Source organism: Anser anser (assembly GCF_964211835.1).
Source record: "Anser anser genome assembly, chromosome: 2".
NCBI lineage: Eukaryota > Metazoa > Chordata > Aves > Anseriformes > Anatidae > Anser > Anser anser.
In genome coordinates, this window is record NC_139721.1 from 20,710,940 (window position 1) to 20,731,698 (window position 20,759).

General features: G+C 40.7%; 1 protein-coding gene across 5 annotated transcripts in view; it reads right to left on the reverse strand.

Moving 5' to 3' along the window:
* Positions 1-142: 142 nt before the first annotated feature.
* DCSTAMP (dendrocyte expressed seven transmembrane protein) overlaps positions 143-20,759 on the reverse strand; it is a 32,913-nt gene continuing 12,296 nt past the window's right edge. For 3 of the 5 annotated variants that reach the window (XM_083827442.1, XM_083827444.1, XM_083827441.1), the window contains 3 exons: positions 13,464-14,526; positions 8,414-8,734; positions 143-7,742 (listed from right to left, as the gene is read on the reverse strand). In XM_083827442.1, the coding sequence (XP_083683568.1) occupies positions 7,659-7,742; positions 8,414-8,734; positions 13,464-14,489 (1,431 nt within the window). In that variant the 5' untranslated portion in view covers positions 14,490-14,526 and the 3' untranslated portion in view covers positions 143-7,658. Of the gene's footprint in view, positions 7,743-8,413; positions 8,735-13,463; positions 14,527-14,771; positions 19,991-20,012; positions 20,751-20,759 lie in introns of those variants that run through there. The other 2 variants (XM_083827440.1, XM_083827443.1) reach the window with 2 other exon arrangements.

A 20,759-nucleotide genomic window follows, 5' to 3' on the forward strand; every position in this document is an offset into this window, starting at 1 on the left:
GAATGTTGTCTTGCAGTTTCTCTTTAAAAGAAACTTTATTATTAGAGCTGGAAACTCTTTATAGAAAATGGCATAAAAGTAAAATAATAATTACAGTTATAATGTGGCAGCATGTCTGTAGGTTCTTAAAAGTGGGTAGATTTGGGGGCAGTTCTTCTTAATATTTGTCTTTAGAGGGTATCAGTTAACTTATAAAATAAAAGCAATGAGCAGTGGCCTTTAAACATATTGCCGACATTTTTGCTCTGTTAGCTCACAGGAGATGAATGCTAATTTGGTAATTCATGTATTAGAAAGATCTCTGTATTTAGAGATGCAGAGAATTCTCATACCACATACTGAATTTGATTTTTCTTTTCCCCTTTCTGGAAGGGATCAGGTACAGAAAAATGTTGATTCAGGGGAACTGTCACTCTTTTAGAGCTGCTGGTACATCTCCCTACCCCTGTCTTTAAAGGAGTTCTGAATACTGCCAACTACACAGCCAAGTGTTTATCGTTATGGTCAAGTGTTTACTTTGTTATACCCTATGGAAAACTATGCTAACCACACTGGTGAACTCATGTTCTGGCTTTATGGAGGGCTCACACTCATAACTTAAAGGCTTATGAAGTGAGGTTACCAGGGCCAGAAAATAATGCATTTTGATTTTTTTTTGATTGAAAATGTGAGTTTATTCCCAATTTAAATTGTACTTTGTGGGGGGGGGTCTGTTTGTTTTCTTGGTTGTTTTTTCTAGGATGGGATTTTTGATGGAAAAAAAAAAAAGAAAAAACACTCGTTTAATTTATCTCATTTCTTCTTTGAGAAATTCTTAGAAGCTTCTTCTTAATCTGCATGTTACCATGTCTAGACAGGTTTTGAAACCTAGAATTCTGTTTAAAGTTGCACTTTCACATGCAAGAGCCCTTATTTTTAAGCAGTTGTCTCTGGGAAATATTTATGAGAGAAATGAGGCCAACAGAAAAACATCTGTACAGGGATTTTATTGTCCCGCATGTAGAAGCGTTATCCCTAGTTTCATGCCTAGGACCACAGCACTACAGCCTGTACTTCTGTGCAACCCATAGGTCAAACAGACACAGAAGGAAATTCATCTTTGTAAGACACACACAGAAAGGATATGATAATTACTATTATTTTTTTTAACTTGACAGTGGAAGGCAGACTTGTAGTTCCTGCTAGATCCATGGGCATGCAATGCTGTATGAACTTGTAGAAGAAACAGACTCCTACTCTAGCTCAGTACTTCTTGTGTCTCTAAATAGCAAGAGATTTTTCTTTGTAAGATGATGGAGGATAATTGTGGAGATGTTCAGAAAAAGCTACCACAGGATCCCAATTCTCAGGTTGTCTTTAGGGTGACAGAACAGCAGAACTGGGCATCCAGCACAATCACAACAACTGTTACAATGCAGTGGGGTTCACTGCTCCGTGTAGACTTCCACAGTGCAACGGCTTTTGTCCGAGTTTGTTGTCTAGTCTCTCTTTGTAATCAACAAATAGAACGAGGTGCTGCTCCACTCATCTCTGTAGCAAGATCTAAAACAGACTAGATGAACCTGTTCAGAGTTGTTCTCCTCTGGGATGAGATGAGTAGTTTTCTTGCAATGCCAATTTGTCTACACTGATTACAAAGAGGATACAGAGTGAGGGATCTGCAGATGTCTACCCTGCAGCTGCCTTTCACTCGCCTCACCTTTGCCTCTCAGAACTGGAACTTTCTGGTAAGAAGGATGCCTGGCTTATGTTTTGTTTCATCAAGAATGCAAGAAATTTGAGAAGAGGAAAGGGGAAAAATCAGATAGGAGAAAAAATACATTTCTACTTCTAATGGTAATCTAAATTTGTATGAAGTCTTTCCTCTGAGTCTTCAGTGTTTAACAATTATTAGAGCCTTGCAATTGCATGGTATACCTGTGAGACAAATAAATATAATAATTGCCCACTGATGAGAACTATGGATGCTCAAAGCTCTGAAATCACTCAAGAGATTGAAAATGTGTAGTTGCCTGTTGTTTAACATCCAGTGTTGGCTTAAGTGTGTTGCTCAAGGCCACAATGACTCAATTATCACAGAAATGAAACCCAGGAGTAAAGGCTGCCAGCCCTTTGGATACCGTGGGTGTGCCCAGGACTTTTAGATGTCCTTTGGGCTCTTGGGACTTCTACTGAGATGAAAGTGATACAAAAAACTGCAAATCATTACAGCCCAAAGGAACAAAGGTAGTGATTTTTCTAAAAACGGATGTTTTCACAGTATGATAGCAGCAAGTAGTTTTATGAGTTATATAAACACCAACAATGTAAACTGAGCTTTCTAAACTATAATAGTATATTAACCATGGAAAAAGTACATCATCTGTTAAGGTTTCCTACATATTTTTATTATATAAGAAATGAGGGAACTTCTCCCTATACCATTAGCAAAGAGTTACTAATCCCTGTGTGGTTATTTTCTGCTCTGTATCATGGTTTATACTCTTTATAGGGAGAATCCTTTGGATTTTGTTCTTAACAAATGCCTACTATTCAATTGCAATGACTGTTTTAAGTATTGTGCAGGTGTGGAAAAAATTACCAGCATATTGTGAGCTGAATTTACACCAAAACATCTGTTTTATCTGCACATCCTTGAGCGCAAAAAGTTACTGAGGCAAGTCAGGTTTGTGAAATTCATGAGTATTTATTTTTGCCATGGCACATGCTGGCATGTTCTTCCAGACACTACTACCAAAGTTAAGACTGTCACACTTCAAATCCCTGCAGTCTTCGTTCTGCTTCCACTTATGATGGGGACACTATAACAGCGGGATCTTCACTGGGATATAATTTTGGAACTCCCCAGATCTGTATTCCAAGACACCAGTAATGATCAATAGCAGAGCCAAAATAGGAGAACATTTTTTTTTCTGGTAGATATAAAGTTAATTTAGGATGAAATATGATTATAAAACACATTTATGTCAGCACAGTTCCTTATCTTGGAAGGAGCACTGAATGATTTCTCAGTCCTGCCTCAGTTTCTGTACCCTCTCAAGGCTTCTGAATTTGTCCTACAACCTCATCTCAGCTATCACTTGCAAATTACATTTGCACAAAATTGTGCTGGGTCTGTGCTGTAAGTGTTCTCCTAAAACCACAGCTGCACCACAGTGGCTTGGAGAGCTGGTTTAGAGATGACTTCTGCAGCCCACACAGTTTCCTCGGGCCTTTTACAGAGAAGTAAAACAATTGCTTTCCTGCAGATGTTTGAATCCTGCCTCATTTAGGCACATTCCTCAGCTGTCTTCAGCTATTACTGAGAGAAAAGTTTGATTTCTTTTATCCTTCTTTCTGTCCCTTGGTCACTCAGCTAAAATAGACTATCTCTGATTGCTTTGAGAGGTGGCATTGCTGCCTTAAAAACCCTTTTCTCTGAAGCATTAGATCTCAGGATAGAGGAGCTGGGGATCAGTTTTGCTAAGGCTGAAACAGAGAACAACCTTGTCCCTGCTTGGCACTTCTCATTGGGATTCTGGTGGTTTCCTTCTGTTCTTGTACAGAAAGGTTAAGATTCAAATACTTTGTAATGGGAAAATATATATATAAATATATGTATATGTAAATATATGTATATATTTTTTTTTTTGGTCACTCTCCCCAGCCAGCCAGAAATCTGGGATCTTCAGTACCCCGTTCTCTCTAGTAATGATTCTCAGGGTGGAAATAGCACTTAAGGAGATCTGATCCTGGCATAGCTGACATTGTTTTCACCCCCACAATTTTCCAGAAATCCTCCTATGGCCAGCATGGGCTTATTGCCTGCTTCTCTGCTGGCTGTCCTTGCATGGCTGGAAGAGCTCACGGCTGCGGCACAAGCACCTGCACCTGCAGCACGTCTCGCTCCTGCCTGAAACACTAGCAGCAGACAGCAGCAAAAATACTGGGGCGTAACTTTACTGAGCCGCTGGAGGGCAGGGCGGGTATTATGTATCCGAAATGACATGAGGAGGAAGCGACCCTTACGTACAGCAGCATGCATGAAGCCTATTCACATATTTTGAGGTCTGTGGTCATTAAGTCGACAGTAGCATCCTCATTATCAGGCTTTATTCCATCAAGAGCAAACAGTGATCCTTTGATCCTCACTTTCCCCCTTTTGCAATGTAAAACATAACTAGAAGAAAGGATTTGACTATTCTTTTCTTATTCCTTATATGATGAAAACCAAGTGAACCAGTGTCACAATATTGACAGAGCAGGGACCAGGATGAAAGCAGTCGTAAACCCAGCATCCTCTGATTTAGCACACACCCAGCTGCACACATGAAATGCTGTAACAAAATCCCAGCATGGAAAAAAAAAAAAAAAAAAGCCTTTACACTTTCACCTTAGCTACAAAGGAAGCCAAATTTGGGGTATGGGGTGGTAATGAGGAGAGTTCCATAAACACAGAGGTTGATAAGAAATGGCCTTGTCAGTGTTGTGTATCAGGAGGGTCAGGAGTGCTAGCATGTCTCTCTGAATTATCTTCACAAGACAATCAGGTCAGCCCTTCATTAATTTTGCAAACCAGATTTGATCCAATTGGTGGATTTTTCACAGTAAATCAAACAACATCTACACTAGTGAATGGTGTTTTAAAAGGAAGTTGAGTTCTGCTGTGAGCTGGGGAAGGAGAGGGATAAATGAGTCAAAAGTCAAATCCAGACTTCTCCTCTGACTTCTGAGTGCTGGTGGTGTGTGATACATTTCCGACAAGCCCTAGAGAGGTGGTTAGAGAGAATGCCCAGTAAGAGGAAAGATGTCAAAATTTTCCATTAAACCTATAAATGAATAAATAAAGCCCTTAATTTCAAATGTATCTGTAGTTCACTTTTGCTCAGCAGAAAGAAAAAAATGTATTTATGCTTTTTATCTGTGAAGAACAATGATCTACTGGAGCAGAAGAGAACATGGCAAAAGAGGAAAGAGGACTCTGAATGACGAAGACAGGGGAACAGAGCCAAAATAAAATGCAGGAAATGTGAGGAGAGGGTAGGCAAGAAGAGGAACAGAAATAATTGTGGAACTGAAATAATTGCAGATGGAATACTGTCTTTTTATTGTAACTTGTAGACTTTTTTTTTAGGAAAAAAAAATGAGCAATGTAATCATGTGGTTTAGGATTATGGTAAACAGAGAGGCTGAAGGGAATAGCTGAGCAACATGCAGAGGAGGCAGCTGAAGATAAACAAGACACCATACTTCTCAAGCTCACAGGACAGAAACAAATGGGAAAAAAAATAAATACTTTTTAAGGTCTGTAGAGAATGAGAAGCATATCAGTGTGTAATGCCAGCAGAAAGACAGGCCTGCCTTTTCACCTGCACAACTAGAGGACCTCAGCTTAGTGGGTATTTCCTTCTCTCTTCACCACAGAGCAGCTGAAGGAATAGACTTAGTGCTGTAGGTCAGGGCAAGAACTGTTCTACCACTGTGATGAATCCTAATGTCTTCAAGGCCCTGAAGGCAAATTTGGTTTAGAATTGAAAAATAATGTGTGGAATACACCATTTTTCCTGGTACCCCAGGTTTAAGGAGATGGAGAAGAGCAAACCTATCTCCTTTGCCTGCCATTCAGCTCACCTTCAGCACACAGGTGTCTACTCACATGTATACGCACTGAGGCAAAGAGTACATTAGGCCACTCCAGTGCCTAACTCCAATATGAGTGTAATGGTGATATTTGTGAGATGGCGTGTTAGTGCTGGCACAGAACATTCACAAATTAACAGAAGTTTCTGCAGTGGTTTCTGCTACGGTCACAGAGTCAGAGAGTGGCTGAGGCTGGCAACCACCTCTGGGGATCATACACTCCAGCCCCACCACTCTGAGTTGCTTAGGGCCATTCCAGTTGTGTTCTGACTATCTCCAAGGATGGAGATTCCATAACCTTTCTGGACATGTTGTCCAGTGTTTGACCACTCTGAAAGTAAAATTATTTTTATTATGCTTAGGTGATGGCCCAGTCATCTTCCTCACCATTATATTTGGAAATAGCTTCCAGGGGAAGTGGCTCCAACACATTCCCAGGGGATGAGGTGAGGCTGAACAACCAGTTATTTCACAGATCCTCCTCCTTGCCCTTCTTGAAGACTTGCTTTCTTCCAGTACTTCTTGCAGATCACCACAACCTTTCAAAGATAACTGAGAGTGACCTCACAATGACACCAGCCAGCTCCCTCAACACCCATGGGTGCATCCTAGCAGGTCCTATGGACTTAAGCGTGTCCAGTTCATTTAAGTGCTCTCTCACCTGGTCATCTTCCACTGACAGTGAGTCTTTCTTGCTCCAGACTTTGTGTTTTTCAGTTTTTCATGCAGAAAATAATTTCTGACACTTGCTGCTAGAAAGTTTTAAAGTCTTTATTCATTCGGACAATAGAAGTGTCTATCAATGGCTGTCTTGGCACCACGCACTTATTACAGAGGAACAGAGTTTGCTGATCTTATGCAACCTAAAGAAGGAAGTTGGCAGTGGCTGAAAATCAAGAATACGCTGTATCTTGGGGGGAGTTTTAGTTTTACATTAAAACTCTGGTACCGTTTCAGTAAACTATTCCTATGCCTTTATGATTTTCCATTTTTATGCTATATGAAGGTTACATCAACAATGTTAGTTTAAAGGACAAAGGACTTAGTATTGGCTCAGTTTTGTTTCTCTGAAATCAATGGTGCCTTTAGCACCATTATTAAGCCAGTTTTTGTCACTTCTGCAAATTCCTTCAGACTGCAAGATTCAAAGCATTGCTCATCTCTGCTTGCATGTCCTTACACCTCAAAACAAGCTTATTTGCACCCACTGCACCTGATTCCTTTATATTCTCACCCTTATGAGCTTTCTTGCTTCTGCCCATGCCACATTGCCTCTCTCATTATGATCAAAGATATGGGACAATCTGCACTAGTGCTACAGTCTACCAGCATGTGAAAGCTGGAGACTAAGACGAAGTGCGGAAGTCAGAGGGGGAGACTAGGGTTAGAAACTTCTGAGAGAAAAATAGGAAAAATTAAATGGGGGAGCTGAGGCAGGGGGGAGAGTTCAGCTGAGGTAGGAGACTGACAGGGCATAGATCATTGGCCTTGTAGAAGGGACAGCCACAGTGTCTGGAACAAGTGTATAAAGCCAGAGATGGGAAAGAAGCATATAAGTCCACTAGGTGAAGTTCTTGGCCAGCCCAAAAGCAAGTGGACAGCCTCTGCTTTGTCTTCCATTTTCAGTGTCTGGCAAGTGTGAAGACAAACCTGCTGCTTCCATCGTGTTCTCTGTTAGCTCAAACAAGAGGTTTGTTCTGTAGGCCTAAAAGTTCCAAGCTCAATTCCTTCCAAGCTTCCAATTCCTTCTGCACAAAAACACAAACCCTCCACGGCTATCTAAAGAACCAGACAATGCAGATCCCAAGCTGAAAAATGACTATTAATGCAACCCAGAGCTCTCTGTGGTGGAGAGCACACTATCTCCTGTGGCTTCTTTTCCAAAGTTTTCCAAAACACTGCTGACCATGTGATCCTATTTTTATGCTTTAAGATTGAAATACTTCAGGAAAATACTTTCAAGAATGATGGATGCAATGCACAGGAACCTGTGGAGCTCCAGCATCTCAGCTTTTATCGAAAGATTCACTTTGTCTCTTTCACACCACATTGTCAGGTACCACAGTCCTTTCCTTCTTCCTCACAGCCTCTCTTGCCTTGAGTATTGGAAACCAAAAGTTGACCTGAAAAGATGGAAGTACAATGCTAAGACATAGTATTACTGAGTTAGAGATCACCCAGACACTAGCATCCTGTACAGTCAGTATTGAAATCTATTAAAAACAAATAAAAGAAAAAATATGTATGTGTCTGCAGGTGTTTGCCTGAATTTACCATAAATACATGATTGTGTATTTATATTTCCATTACTGCATATGTACATATATGTACGGGGTGAATGTTTTTGCAGGCAAAATATTATATATTACCTTCCATTTAGCTAAATAACAGCAACATTCTCAACATTAAGGGGCTTCTCACAAATGCCTTGCATTTCCTGACCAGACTGTAGGAATACTTTTTGTGCTGGAGGTGCTTATCATACATTCATGAAAACCAAGTTTCCCCTCTGGAGAGCTCTAAGTCTGAGGAGTATTTTCTTGCCAGCACATGGCCATTTGGGTGCATCCATTTTGTGTCTGATACATGTGTTGAAGGGCAGAAACAAACAACCATGTGATATAAGCTTACAGATAGGCAAGCCGTCTCTGGCCTCTGGCCTCTGCAGGCAAGCACTGGGGAAAGTCTATTAGCACGTAATTGAAGTTAAGAAGTGTTTAAGTACTTCCTGGATATGAATCTGGCTATAATACTAAGCGAGGGAGACTTTTTTTCCCTCATGCTGATGGCTTACCGTTCTAGCAAACACATTCTTCACAGTTTTCTGTTGTAGCTTTGCTCTTTTCTTGAGTAATTTTGCATGCAAATAATGTATCCGTTTTATCTCAGCATCAGGATAGAACGAAGTTGACACAAGTATTTTAAATTGGGTCAGAAGGCCAGAGAATAACCCAGAAAAAATTAAGAAGAAGATGATGATTCCAAGCTGGATCCATGTCGTGGAAAGATAGAGCTCTGGTTGAGGGATGCAGTTGTGCTTAAACAAGGAGATCTTGAAAGGATCGTTCTTTACAATAAACTCTCTCACCCCAATGATGAAGTTGTTCTCATTCCTCTGCACAAGAAAAGGTAAAAAAGAGAGTTGATTATAGAACAGGTTCCCTCCTTTTTTCATATTTCTCCTATTGGATATTCAGATTTCCAAAGGACCATTAATTGCTTAGTACATCCATTGTCTATGAAGGACTGCTCATAACAATATATTAGCTATTTTTAAAATGTTTCAGACTGCATTTTCACCATTTTTCTTGGCACATTGTTTGGACTGTTAAGAACTTACCTTCTTAGTGAATCCAGCAGAAAAAAAAAAAAAAAAAAAAGAAGCTTATCTGGTTGTAGTGGCTTAATATTTTGTGGTTTTTATTTTGTATTTTTGTATTTTATATTAATATTTGAGCAACCTGGTCTAGTGGAAAGTGTCCCTGCCCATGGCAGGGGGTTGGAACTAGATCTTTAAGGTTTCTTCCAACTCAAACCATTCTGTGATTCTACGGTTCTGTGAATACATTCCCACTCATGAATCTGCTCAGATCCTCTGTTAGAGGGTCATTCCTTCTTCCTTTGCTCCTTCTGAGTAAAACAGCAGCATAGAGCATGTTCATTCCTTTGGTTGTGGCTCAGTGTTTGATCAGCAGTCCTTCTACATCCACCTACATAGGTGCTCTGACTACAAGGTTATCACACAAAGCCACCTCTCATGCGCTATTAGGTGCCTTTGCTCAGAACAGCTGATGTCTTGCACTGCTTATAGAGTGAAATGCTGAATGAGAGGGACTAAATATTGCTGCTGGGACCAGTATTTCATACTGGCAGGTGGCTTTCTGCCCAGTGAGTAGGAACCCTGAGTCATCCAGCCCTCTTCTCTGACCATATCTGGGGGATACATAGCTCTTCCCTGTGGCTTCTCTAACCGCCTCACAGAGGCCATGTACTTTTATTAGGAAATTGTTAGATAAACCAGGACCCAAAAATATGCCGCCCATGTGTTTCTGGTGGAAAAGTAAGGGGAAATAGGCCATGTCCTTTTCCAATCTATCTCATTCCTTTGCATTCCTTAACTAAACCAATGTATAAGCAAAGAAAAACTGCATTAGGAACTCAATATGAAGCAGAGTACAAATACGTGCAGATCTTAACTCTTCATACCTGTAATAAATATCTCAGGACACTGCTGAGTCTGTCCTGCTCACCCAGGCAGCTTTTTAGGCTCTTCCTCTGAGATCAGTAACCCTGAGGCTTGTTATAACAAATCTGTGAAGATTAAATTTTATTTTTCCATGTGACTAGCTTTCAATGGGGAACTAGAAACTATCTGATGATGGCATAATTTTCTGGGTTTGGAGACAGTCAAGCAGTTCTCCACATGAGTGAACACTGCACATAAAGCAAATTCATGGTACAGAACTCATGAATCAGCCCGGCAGGGTCAGGATCCAACCCTACAGCAATGAGTGGTAGGACTCAGTTCCTTCTTAGCCCTGACTGGGATCACACTCAAGGCTTTTCATGATAATGGACTGTACTCCAGGTAAGGACAGAAACACAGGCAAAAACACATACAGAATACATAGAAGATAGCTGAGGCTACAGTAAGCTGCTTAAGGCTCTATTCAGTTGGTTTGAATACCTCCAGGGATGGAGACTACAACCTCTCTCAATCTGGTCAAGTGTCTGATCACCTGTACAATAAAAAGCTTTATTCTTACTTTGAAATGGAATTTCCTTTAATTTGTGCACATTGCTTCTTGTTCTTTCACTGGGCACCACTGAGAAAAGCCTAGCTCCCTCTTCTTTACACTCAAACTCCATTAAGTATTTACACACATGGATAAGTTGCTCCTGAGCCTCCCCTTCTGCAGGCTGAGCAGACCCAGCTCTCTTGGCCTGTCCTCGTATCACAGATGCTCCAGTCCTTTAATCATCTTCATGACTCTTAAATCACTCCAGTATATGCATGTTTCTCTTGTACTGGGGAGCCCAGCACTGTTCACAGCACTCCAGAAGGGTCTTACCAGGGCTGAGCTGAGGTAAAGGACCACCTCCCTCAACCTGATGGCAGCACTCTGTAATGCAGAACAGGATAGCCCTTTCTTTGCCACAGGGGCACATTATGAGCTTGTGGTCAACTTGGTGCCCACTAGGACACCCAGGGACGTTTTCTGCAAAGCTACTTCCCAGCCAGTCGGCCCTCAGTATGTATTAGTGCATGGGGTTGTTCCTTCACCAAGGAATACAAGACATGGCATTTGCCTTTGCTGAATTTTGTGAGGTCCATGTTGGCCCATTTTTCTAGCCTTTCCAGAAGTGGCAGCAGAGCCATTCCTCAGAGTTTAATATTATCTGCAGATATCTGTGACTACGCTTTGTCCCTCCATTAAGGTCATTAATGAAGAGGTTTAACAGTATAGGTCCCAGTATCATCCTCTGGGGAACACCACTGGTGACTTTGTACCATTAACTGGAAACTTGAGCCCAGAAGTTCAGCCAGTTTTCAGTCCACCTGACTCACTATCCACTTATCTACAGCATGCTTCATCAGTTTGTCAGTGAGGGTGTTGTGAAAGACAGTGTTGAAAACATTACTAAATGCATAATACGCTGTTCTTTGCTGCTCCAGACTTCCCTCTGGTCTCAGAGGCCTGGGACTGGTGAAGGTCCTCCCACTAAAGGCAGAGCTGAAGAAGGCATTGAGTACCTTGGCCTTTCTCATGCCCTTTGTTACCAGGATCCCTACTGCACTTAGTGGTGGGACCACATTTCCTCCACGCTTTCTTTCACTGCTGGTAGACCCATAAATCCTTCATGCTGCCCTTCACCTGCCTTACCTCTTTCAGCTTCAGGTGAGCTTTGGCTTTCCTGACCCCATCCCTGCACACTCAGACAGCGTCTCTGTATTACGCTTGGGTCCCCTGCCCCTGTTTCCACATCCTCTATGATTCTTTTATGCATTAGAGTTTTGTCAGGAGCTTGATTACCTGCTTGTCAGGATGGACCTTTCTTGAGCTTGGAGGAGGTGAATTTTGAATATCAATGAGCTCTCCTGGACCCTTCTTCTCTCAAGGAACATATCCCAGGAGATCAGGCCCATTTTCCACATCTGGTTTGGAGTTGCTAGAGCACAGCTGCTGTGTAGCAGCAGGGTTTGTGTGAAGGGTAAAGCCCCCTTGGCATGCATAGCAATCTGCCCTTACAATATATCTCACATTAGACTGACTGAGGAAGTGATGTGAGCTTTTCTGCTTTGCATGGTCATCTGACCTCTTCAGGTTGGGTCTGACCTACACATGCTGATCAAAGAGGTACAGTCAATCCAATGGTTTTGCACCTACTTTCTTTAAAGTCTGGGTATCAATTAGAAGATGGCAATCTCTGCCCTTTAGGAAGCAAGTGTTTTTCCACTGTCACAACCTGGGAACTTTTGTCTTATGTCTGCCATACAGATTCTGAATTTCTCCACTATTTGTTAATGTAAAATTGTTCAATAATTTAAATTTTATCCCATGGGAATGTTTGATATTTTGATATGTCATAAAAATATCAATGTCTGAGTTATGCCAGAATCTGGCCAAAGACCTGACTTCATTTCAGCTCATTTCAGCAGGTCACATTTGCCTGAAGTGCTCTCATGTCTTGAGCTTCCTTCTGCTTCATGGTTCAGTCCCAGCCAGATGAACACACCAGGACAAATAGTCTGCCACAACACAGAAAACAAAGCCTGAAACGGTTTAGCTGTGTGTCATAGAAAAAGTGGTCTGTGTGAGGAAGCCAGCTCAGAGACACAAAATATCACATATGCAAAAGTGAGGAAGAGACTCTCTCTGCCAATGGCCTGTTCTGCTAACTTGTAATTTTGAGCAATGCCCTTATTTCATTGAGAACCTTAGGAATCTTACTTTCTGGATCTGCTTTTGGCAGATGAATTTTGGGGGGATGGGGAGAAATGAGAATAAATCCTTGTTATTATGAGGTCTAAGAGGAGGTAGTAGAATGTTACGTAAGAAAAGATTGATAGAATAAAAATATATATCACATTGTATTATGTATATGCCTTTGGGAAATGCTTTAAACCTGAACTTCCAAGCTCTCAAAGGGGGCAGCTTTCCTGTGCCCACACAGCACCACACACGTCACCCACTCTAGTGCTGGAATTTCCTGCTGGAGGTATTTAGAGCTGGACCAGACAAGATCCTGAGCAATCTGATCTGACTCTGAGGCTGGCCCTGTTTTGAGCAGGAGGTTGGTCTACATGGCCTCCAGATGTCCCTTCCAACCTAATTATGGTTCTCTGTGCCACTGCTGTTCCTGCTAGAAAAATCTTCAGATTCGGCAATACGTTATTATTTTGTGTGTATGCAACCATGCCTTCTGAAATGATGATCTCTTCACATCGCTCAGCTAAGGAAAGGCAGGCATCTCTTACATCGGTGCTACAGTGGTATTTTGACTTTGAAAATGGTACTTCAAAAATATCTGCATTGCAAGCTTCCAATTTTATGTTTCTGGTCTTCTCCACACATATATAAATATTAAATCCATTCTTCCCATATTAACCATTCTCTAGAAATATGATGACACTTTCAAGAGTGCAGAGACTTGTCTGGTTGTATACAATATACATATCTATAAAGGCAATGGCTCTTTTTGAAACAATTTATGAATTACAGTGTCATGGAAGAAATGACAGTTCTTTGGCTCTGCTTTTGCTTCTGCAGCTGCTGAAAACGAAGGAGAAATTTTCAACACTAAGCTAAACTGAGAAATACAAAGTACTGATAAGTACTTACTTGCTGAAAGAGGCTGAGCTCAATCTCCAGATCTGGTAATTCTTGGAGATGTTTATTCACAGAAATAATTAGCCAATAAAGCAAATAATCTACTGCAGCAAACAGAAGCCAGATGCAAAGATGAACAATTACAGGGAGAAAAAAATACTGCATGTGTTTTCTCTCCTTCCTTGTGAGGCAGAAAGATGGAATTATCACATAATCTTTTCTTTCTTTTTTGCTAAGTGGCAGAAGGCCTGGTCTTTGCTGTTGCTTTTGAAGCTCATCAAATGCAATGAACTGTTTTGTGATATAAGTATTCTTAAACTTGACACCATGAGAGCCCACAAATTTTTTGATAAAAAGGGCAGTTCCAAAAGAAACTAGAAAAATCCCTACTATAGGCAATACTTTCTGGCCTATATAGGGCAATATAGTCAGCATAAAAGATATCCGGTTAGCAACTCTTTGGATTTCTTGTTTTGTGTCATTTAGCTCTTGTTTCAATGCATCATCTGAAATTGAATAAGATGGTGTAAACTCATGATTTAGCAACAGTATATCTTTAGGCAGTTCAGTGGAACGCTTGGCCTCCTCATAAATCCATTTTATTGCCTCAACATAATATTTTATCAAGTCAAATTGCTCAAACTCTAAATGGCAGGTTATACTGTCTGCCAGAACCTTCAGGTTGTGAAAAATATTTTGGATATTGCCAGCCACCACGACACCCGTACCAGCAGTAATAAGGGCGTTTCTTCCTTCTCGCAGCCCACAGGAGAGAAGGAACAGGGCGCTGAAGCAGCGCAGGTGCTTGAAACAGCAGAGCGCGACAGAAAGTGAGATCCAGATGAGGCCAGAAATCAGTAAGGGACCCAGAGGCTGGTGAGCCAGGGAGAAGCGGATGCCAAGGAAGAAGAGAAGGCTTGAAAGGAAGCCAACTGCAGAGCAAACAGCAAAAAGCTGCATCAGATACTTCCAGCCTGGCTTCCTTTCTGATACAAAAACTCTCCAGACATTCTGGGCTGTTGAGACAAGTGCTCGCATCTCCTTCTGGTAGTGCCTGACACTGTAGTGGCTGAAACTGGAAAGAAAGGAAAACAAAAATATTGTTAGTTACAGGGTGCCTCTATAGACAATAACATGCATTTAACTGACTGACTGCTTCAAGTTACAAAAAATGCAGGTCTGACACGTGGGGGCTGAGCTGCCCCGCGTGAGTCCCAAATCTTAGTCCTCAGTGTCATGTATATAAATACATAAGAGATGATTATAAAAGTTATTCTATCTTTTCAAAGTGTTTTTGTCATTTTAGGTTACCTAGCCTACCTCAGTCCTCAGTGCTTCCCCTCAGATGCTTGCTTTGCTTTACAGCGGCACCAGAAAGGCAGAAAGGGGAGTGTGGAAACTCCCCATAGGAGTCTCCCCATAAAACCCCATGCAGGGCAGTGTGGCTTGAACCTTTGGGGAGCAGCAAAATGGGGGGAGCAGCATATGAATGCTGCCCAGGGACAGGGAATGAAGGTCTCCTTCGTCTGGAGGTAGGTCAGTACAGAGGGAAAAAAGTGTCTCAGAGGCATCATTCCTTCATTGGGTCTCTCCTGGGATAGCACAGCTACGAATTGACCCATATACATGGTTAACTCTAATTGCTCGTTCTTGTCACTTTTTTCCTTGCCTACCAGCATGCCCATACTGGAAATTAATTCAGTTTGATTGGAGACAGTATTTGCCCCATGCTCGCATCTTTCCTTCTTCTTTTACAATATATTTATAGGGCAATTTTTCTTTCCAAAGAAGCTAGAGTAATTTGTATGCATATTAGCCTTTTAACATACTAGAACAAATAAAATACTAATTAAATAAAATAAACTGTTGCAATTTTGCCTTGTAATAAGGAACAGTTGTCTTCGCAAATACATCCTGAAGATATTACTTTGTCTTTTGTTTAGCTTGAACACAGCAGGTAGCCAGGAACTAAACTATTATTTAATACACATACTGTGTTTTCCTGGCATTTGACTTCATGAATTGTGCTAGCATTCACTGTACCATTTCCCCCTTCCTCTCTTTATTGTTATTTATTTGTTTTGCTTTGTTGTTATTGTCAGATCTGCATGCGACAGGAGGGGAGAGTGACTGGACCAGGCAGATCCTCCTGAGTGCTGAGGGCTATCCTAGAAGATGCTGTGTGGGGGTTTTGGTGCTTAATAGCTTCTGCAGGGGTTGAAGGTGGGCAGCAGTAGAGTGGGCTCAGTCCCTGGCACTGCCACTGCTTGGGAAGGCTGAGGAAATTGCTTCCTTCCAGGGCTTTGGCTGTAAATAACAGCAATTAGCAGCTCCTTCACAGGAGACAAATTAGTTAATTAATGTCCACAAAGTACTCAGGCAGCTGTAGGTAGAAGTCACCACGTCTTTGGGAAAGCGGTGCAGGTAACATGGTGAGGAGAGGTAGCACACAAGACACCGGACTACGACCTTGCAGGATCCTTAAACGCTGCCTGCTGCTGCAACTTCTTGTAGGCCAAAGGAAGGTAACCCTAGACAGTGAATAGACCTGGAGTTCTGTTCTTGATTTAACAGGTCTTAAAAATCAACTGCAAAAACCCTAGCATTTACATAACGTTATGCAAAGACTTCTGTGTGAGAAAATCACACATTTTGAGTTTTGTTTTGCAGCACTGATTTCACAGCTGTTCTCCGGCATAGTTTCTTCATGGTCTTGTGTGTTTGTATGTATGGTTATTGTTTATTCCTGTCAATGTTTATAAGCATATGGTAAATAGGCTGCAAATTGTGACGGAGTTTGGCATGACTGCTTCTAAGAACTGACAAAAAAGAGTCGAGAACAAAGCTGCAGAATTAACAAAAGCCATACTGGTCGACCAGGAAGCTGGAGACTTGCAAAAGATGGATAGAATTTGAAAATATTCAAAAAACCTCCTTTACTAGACAGATTTAGTGCTGTTACACGCTTGCATAGGGGATGACTGCACTACTCAGCAAACACGTGGCAGGTTTGTCCCTAACCTGCCTGAACCCAAAGTTTTAATGCAGACAAAGCATCATAAGGAGCCACTGATTTTTGGAGCTAGATGCTCAGGTGCCTCTGCATGATCACTGAAGGCTGGAAATTTTCCTGACCCCTGCAGAGCCAATTCCTGAGCTCAGTAACTACAGGTTCGGAGTCCTGACTCTCAGCACACATCTCCTGGCTTTTCTGGTACCTCTGTTTCCCCCCTAAGACATCAGCAACAGAAGTAGATAGTAAGCACAGACGAACACAGCGGATGAAAACTGGAGGCCTAAAAAATTGTGGAGACCAAAAATTCTTGTATCAGCATGCACTTAAACAGCTGTGAGTGCTTTGGAAGGGGAAATAACATCCTGGCTCAGAGTTAGAAATAAAATCTTTTGCTCAGCTAAAGAGGCTAATTCAGTGCTTAAAGAAAGAATAAACTTTGAGAGCCTTCTGGAATGATTCCTTTTGAAAACATAACTCACAAAAGCTCTCCAGAAGCTGCTAGGTGTAGATACAAATTCCAGCAGGAGAGTGACAAGAAAAAAAAATCCATTGCAGTCTGAAGCAAAGCATTTTTTCTTCTGTCCCATAACATGTACTAATGTGGCAGCTGCTACCATTATTAATGTAGCATAAAGAAAGTACGAGTCTTGGAAAACAGTTTCTTGCTCTTAAGTGTCAGGGTCTTTCCACCATAGTTTCTTGTGATGTACACCACAGAGGGGAGCTGGAAACTCTTGAGCCCTAGCTCTGCCTTTGAATCTGATTTTTCTGTAGGGCCCATGGAAAACCTCTCCGAGCCTTAGTTTCCCTTTCTAGGAAATGCTTACTCAGATCTGGAAGCATGATGTTCATCTACCATATGGCATGCTGGCGGGAGTAATTATCAGAACAAATTCTTTCCAGCAAGGAGTTTGGTCCATACTTCTTAAGGCTTGTAACATACTGAGATTAATGCAATATAATTAAGAGATGTTTTTTTCTAGTTTTATTTTAAAATTAAAGAGGGAAATTTTAAAGAGCTTTTAAGATCATACTTACTATATTTCAGATACAGGCTACAGTTTTTAAGTAAGTAGAAGATAAGTGCATAGCATTGAGAGTCCCTAGAAAATGTATTTCCAGCTCACCCGTAAGCTTTCTGTTAGAGCTGTGTCATTTTCATACAGCACTTGTTCACATCATGTATGATTTGTTCCCCTGCCTGCTATGGATACTTCTCCATCATCATTGTCCAAGCAGTACGGCCATCTTCACTGCCAGTTTGGTTCTGCCCTAGCCCCTTGCGCTGCCTATTGCTTGCTACAGTTACATAAGCAATCCTCATATTTGCAGGGAGTATTTCTGAAACTCTCTCTCCTGCTTGATTAGAGGTGATTACTGGATGTAAATCTCCAGTATATGGATTATCCACCAATGCAAACCCTTATCCAATTTTTAATATAATAGAAGAAGTGTCTTTCTCCTAAAAATGTATAGATGGGATTTAGTAATTTAAAGAAAAAAAAAAAATGGGATTTACTATTTTAAGATGGGATTTACTAAGATTGGATTTACTAATTAAAAAAAAAAAAAGAATGGGATTTATGAATTTATTAGCGTTCATGAAGCATCTTGGATGGTTGATACAAATTATAAGTGAAGGTAGACAGTAGGGATGCAGCTGATTTGGCAAAGCATGACAAACAGAGTCACATCTTTAAGCCTTCTTCCTATTTTGACACAGACCTGACTTGGACAAACCCTGGGGACCACAGGTCACATTGATTTAGGACTGATTACCCCATTTTTACACCCTCGCATGGAGTCTGCTGAACTTTTTGCTGGGCAGCCCATTACTTGAGCAGAGCTCAGGAGGAGCATGGACACATGGCAGGCCCTGTGCCCTGCACCGTGCACTGACCTTCATGAAAATTACAAGTCTCATCATGAACCCAAAGAGCCACTAGGTGAAATGGGAAACATATCCTGCTGATGGTAAAGCTTCAGCTACACGGTGATCTTTGCCTCATAAATCCGATTTGGATTTTATACAAGAATTAAGGAAGAGAAAGCACACAATAAGAATATAAAAACAAATATTTCCTTTTTTGGCTGTTTCAGCAGCCTGCTTTCCCAGCCTGGATCAGTTACATCGAAATGCAAGAGATTTACTTCCCTTTTTTAGATACATTGGAAAAATACAATGGTGAACTGCAGTTTAGTAAGAGACAAAAATACCAGAGGGAGACCCACATTATTTCTTTTGGTCAATGTAGGGCATTCAGCAAAGAAATAAAAGCCCAATCAAAAATCCGTCATCATTAAGGCAACTATCCCAGGGCTTTGTTAGACCCCTGTCATTGCTTGTGTTCACATTCTTTGCTTTTGACTGCAGAGGGAAGGACAGTAAATGGTATAAAACACAATAAATGCATACAAGGACTAAAATATATATAATATATATAATATATATAATTATTATTATATATATATATTATATATATTATATATAAAATATATAAAATAGAAAAATAGAAAATCAAAATACTAGACAACACAGCAACAGAAATACAATAATTTACATACATGCAAAAAACTACCACCACCATTAACAACAACAAAATATAACAACCCAAGTAAAAATAATAACTGATCAAGGTCTCTTTTTTTCTTCTTTTAAATATTGTCTCAGGAAATTTCTGGACATCGCAAGATATTATCAAGTCTTTAGGATGCTACAAGTCAGTTAGATCTCATCTAATATCAGATATCTATACTGTAATGTCAACATCTTAGCTACCTGTCTTTACATCAAAGAGGAGGGAAGTGCAGCTTCCCAGGGGCATACTTCAGACCTGTTTTAGAAGTTCATCCTTGCATGAGATTAATTGCATCCTATGAGAGCTTTTGCTCTATATTTACTATGAAAAGACTCTGGATTGCTCAGAGACACCTATTCAAAGTCGGGTGAGATGAACTTCCCTCTAAGTGTCTCCATTGTAGGCACAAGTACTCAGAACAGGACACAATGAACATGCCATGGGCACATGTAGAAACTGGCCAGCTATGGAAAGAACACAGAACAAGAAGCCACTTTTCTCATACTGCTGTGGATAGTGTTATGTTTTTAGGTTCTGATAGAACAGACCCACAGATGTCCTTCATTTAAAGTACCAGCAGGAGTGGGGGCACAGTTTCAGAAACTCAAATGGTAGTTTGCATATTGACAAAAACTACTCTGAAAAACATAGAAAATGCCACTGTTACGGAACATTACATTGCCCCTTCTCCTACATATAATATCTCTATACATAATTTTGGGAGAGCCTAGGGCTAGATTGTTTTAAGAGCATTAGGAAAAGTCCAATCAGTAAGGTGATAACAAGTAACTTGAGGCAAGTTCCTCTACTTTAGAAGAGCTAACTCAGTCCAGGTTTAGTATCCACAGTTACTTGATATGAACCCTAAAGTGGGCAATACTGGTGGTAGGTGGATGGTTGGACTATGTGACCTTAGAGGTCTTTTCCAACCTTAATGATTCTATGATTCTATAAAGTGTTACTTACGGGCCTTCCTGTAAAGCACATGGAGGATCTTCACAGTGCTGTGTCTCGCGATTTTGGTGAGGAAAAAAGATGGGCACTAATAAAAATTTCACATGAGTAATTTGTTTTCCATACCCTCCCTCAATGAGTCAGGCACGTCACAATTTTGAAATAATGGTGGTTTTGACAAGGATTCATGAGGAAGTAACTTATGCACAAGACCAAAATTGGTATTTAATTTGCAACTGCCAGTTTCTACCTTTTTTTTTTTTTTTTTTTTTTCCTGGCAGAGTAGTAGATATCAGCAAATGAGTTCTGGCCCCAGATTTCAGTGACTTAAATTTATGTTGAATAATGCCTTAGGTCTGGAACATCTAAGCTATTTTGGTGCTTCCCATTGAAACTAGTAGCAATTCAGTGCCCAAAGAACTTCGAAGTTCTAATCATTTTTACCCTACAAATGTTCATACTGATATCTGTATAAATATTTCTGTAGTCAATCTGTCAGAATCTGGCTCTTATAATGGTACCTGCCTTAAACATCCAACACAGATACTCAGATTATGTGAAGTCATATTAAAATATGACTTTTTTACATGTTTTTAGAATTGTATTTCAGTGTTTTTCAGTGAAGGATAGAATAGCACCAGATATTGATACGGCATTTGCATTTTCAAAATCATCTACAGGTATTCACTAATTCTTGTGACACCCCTAGTCCAGCAAGCACTTTTTGTATGTTTTAGGAAACACCTTGTTATTAATATT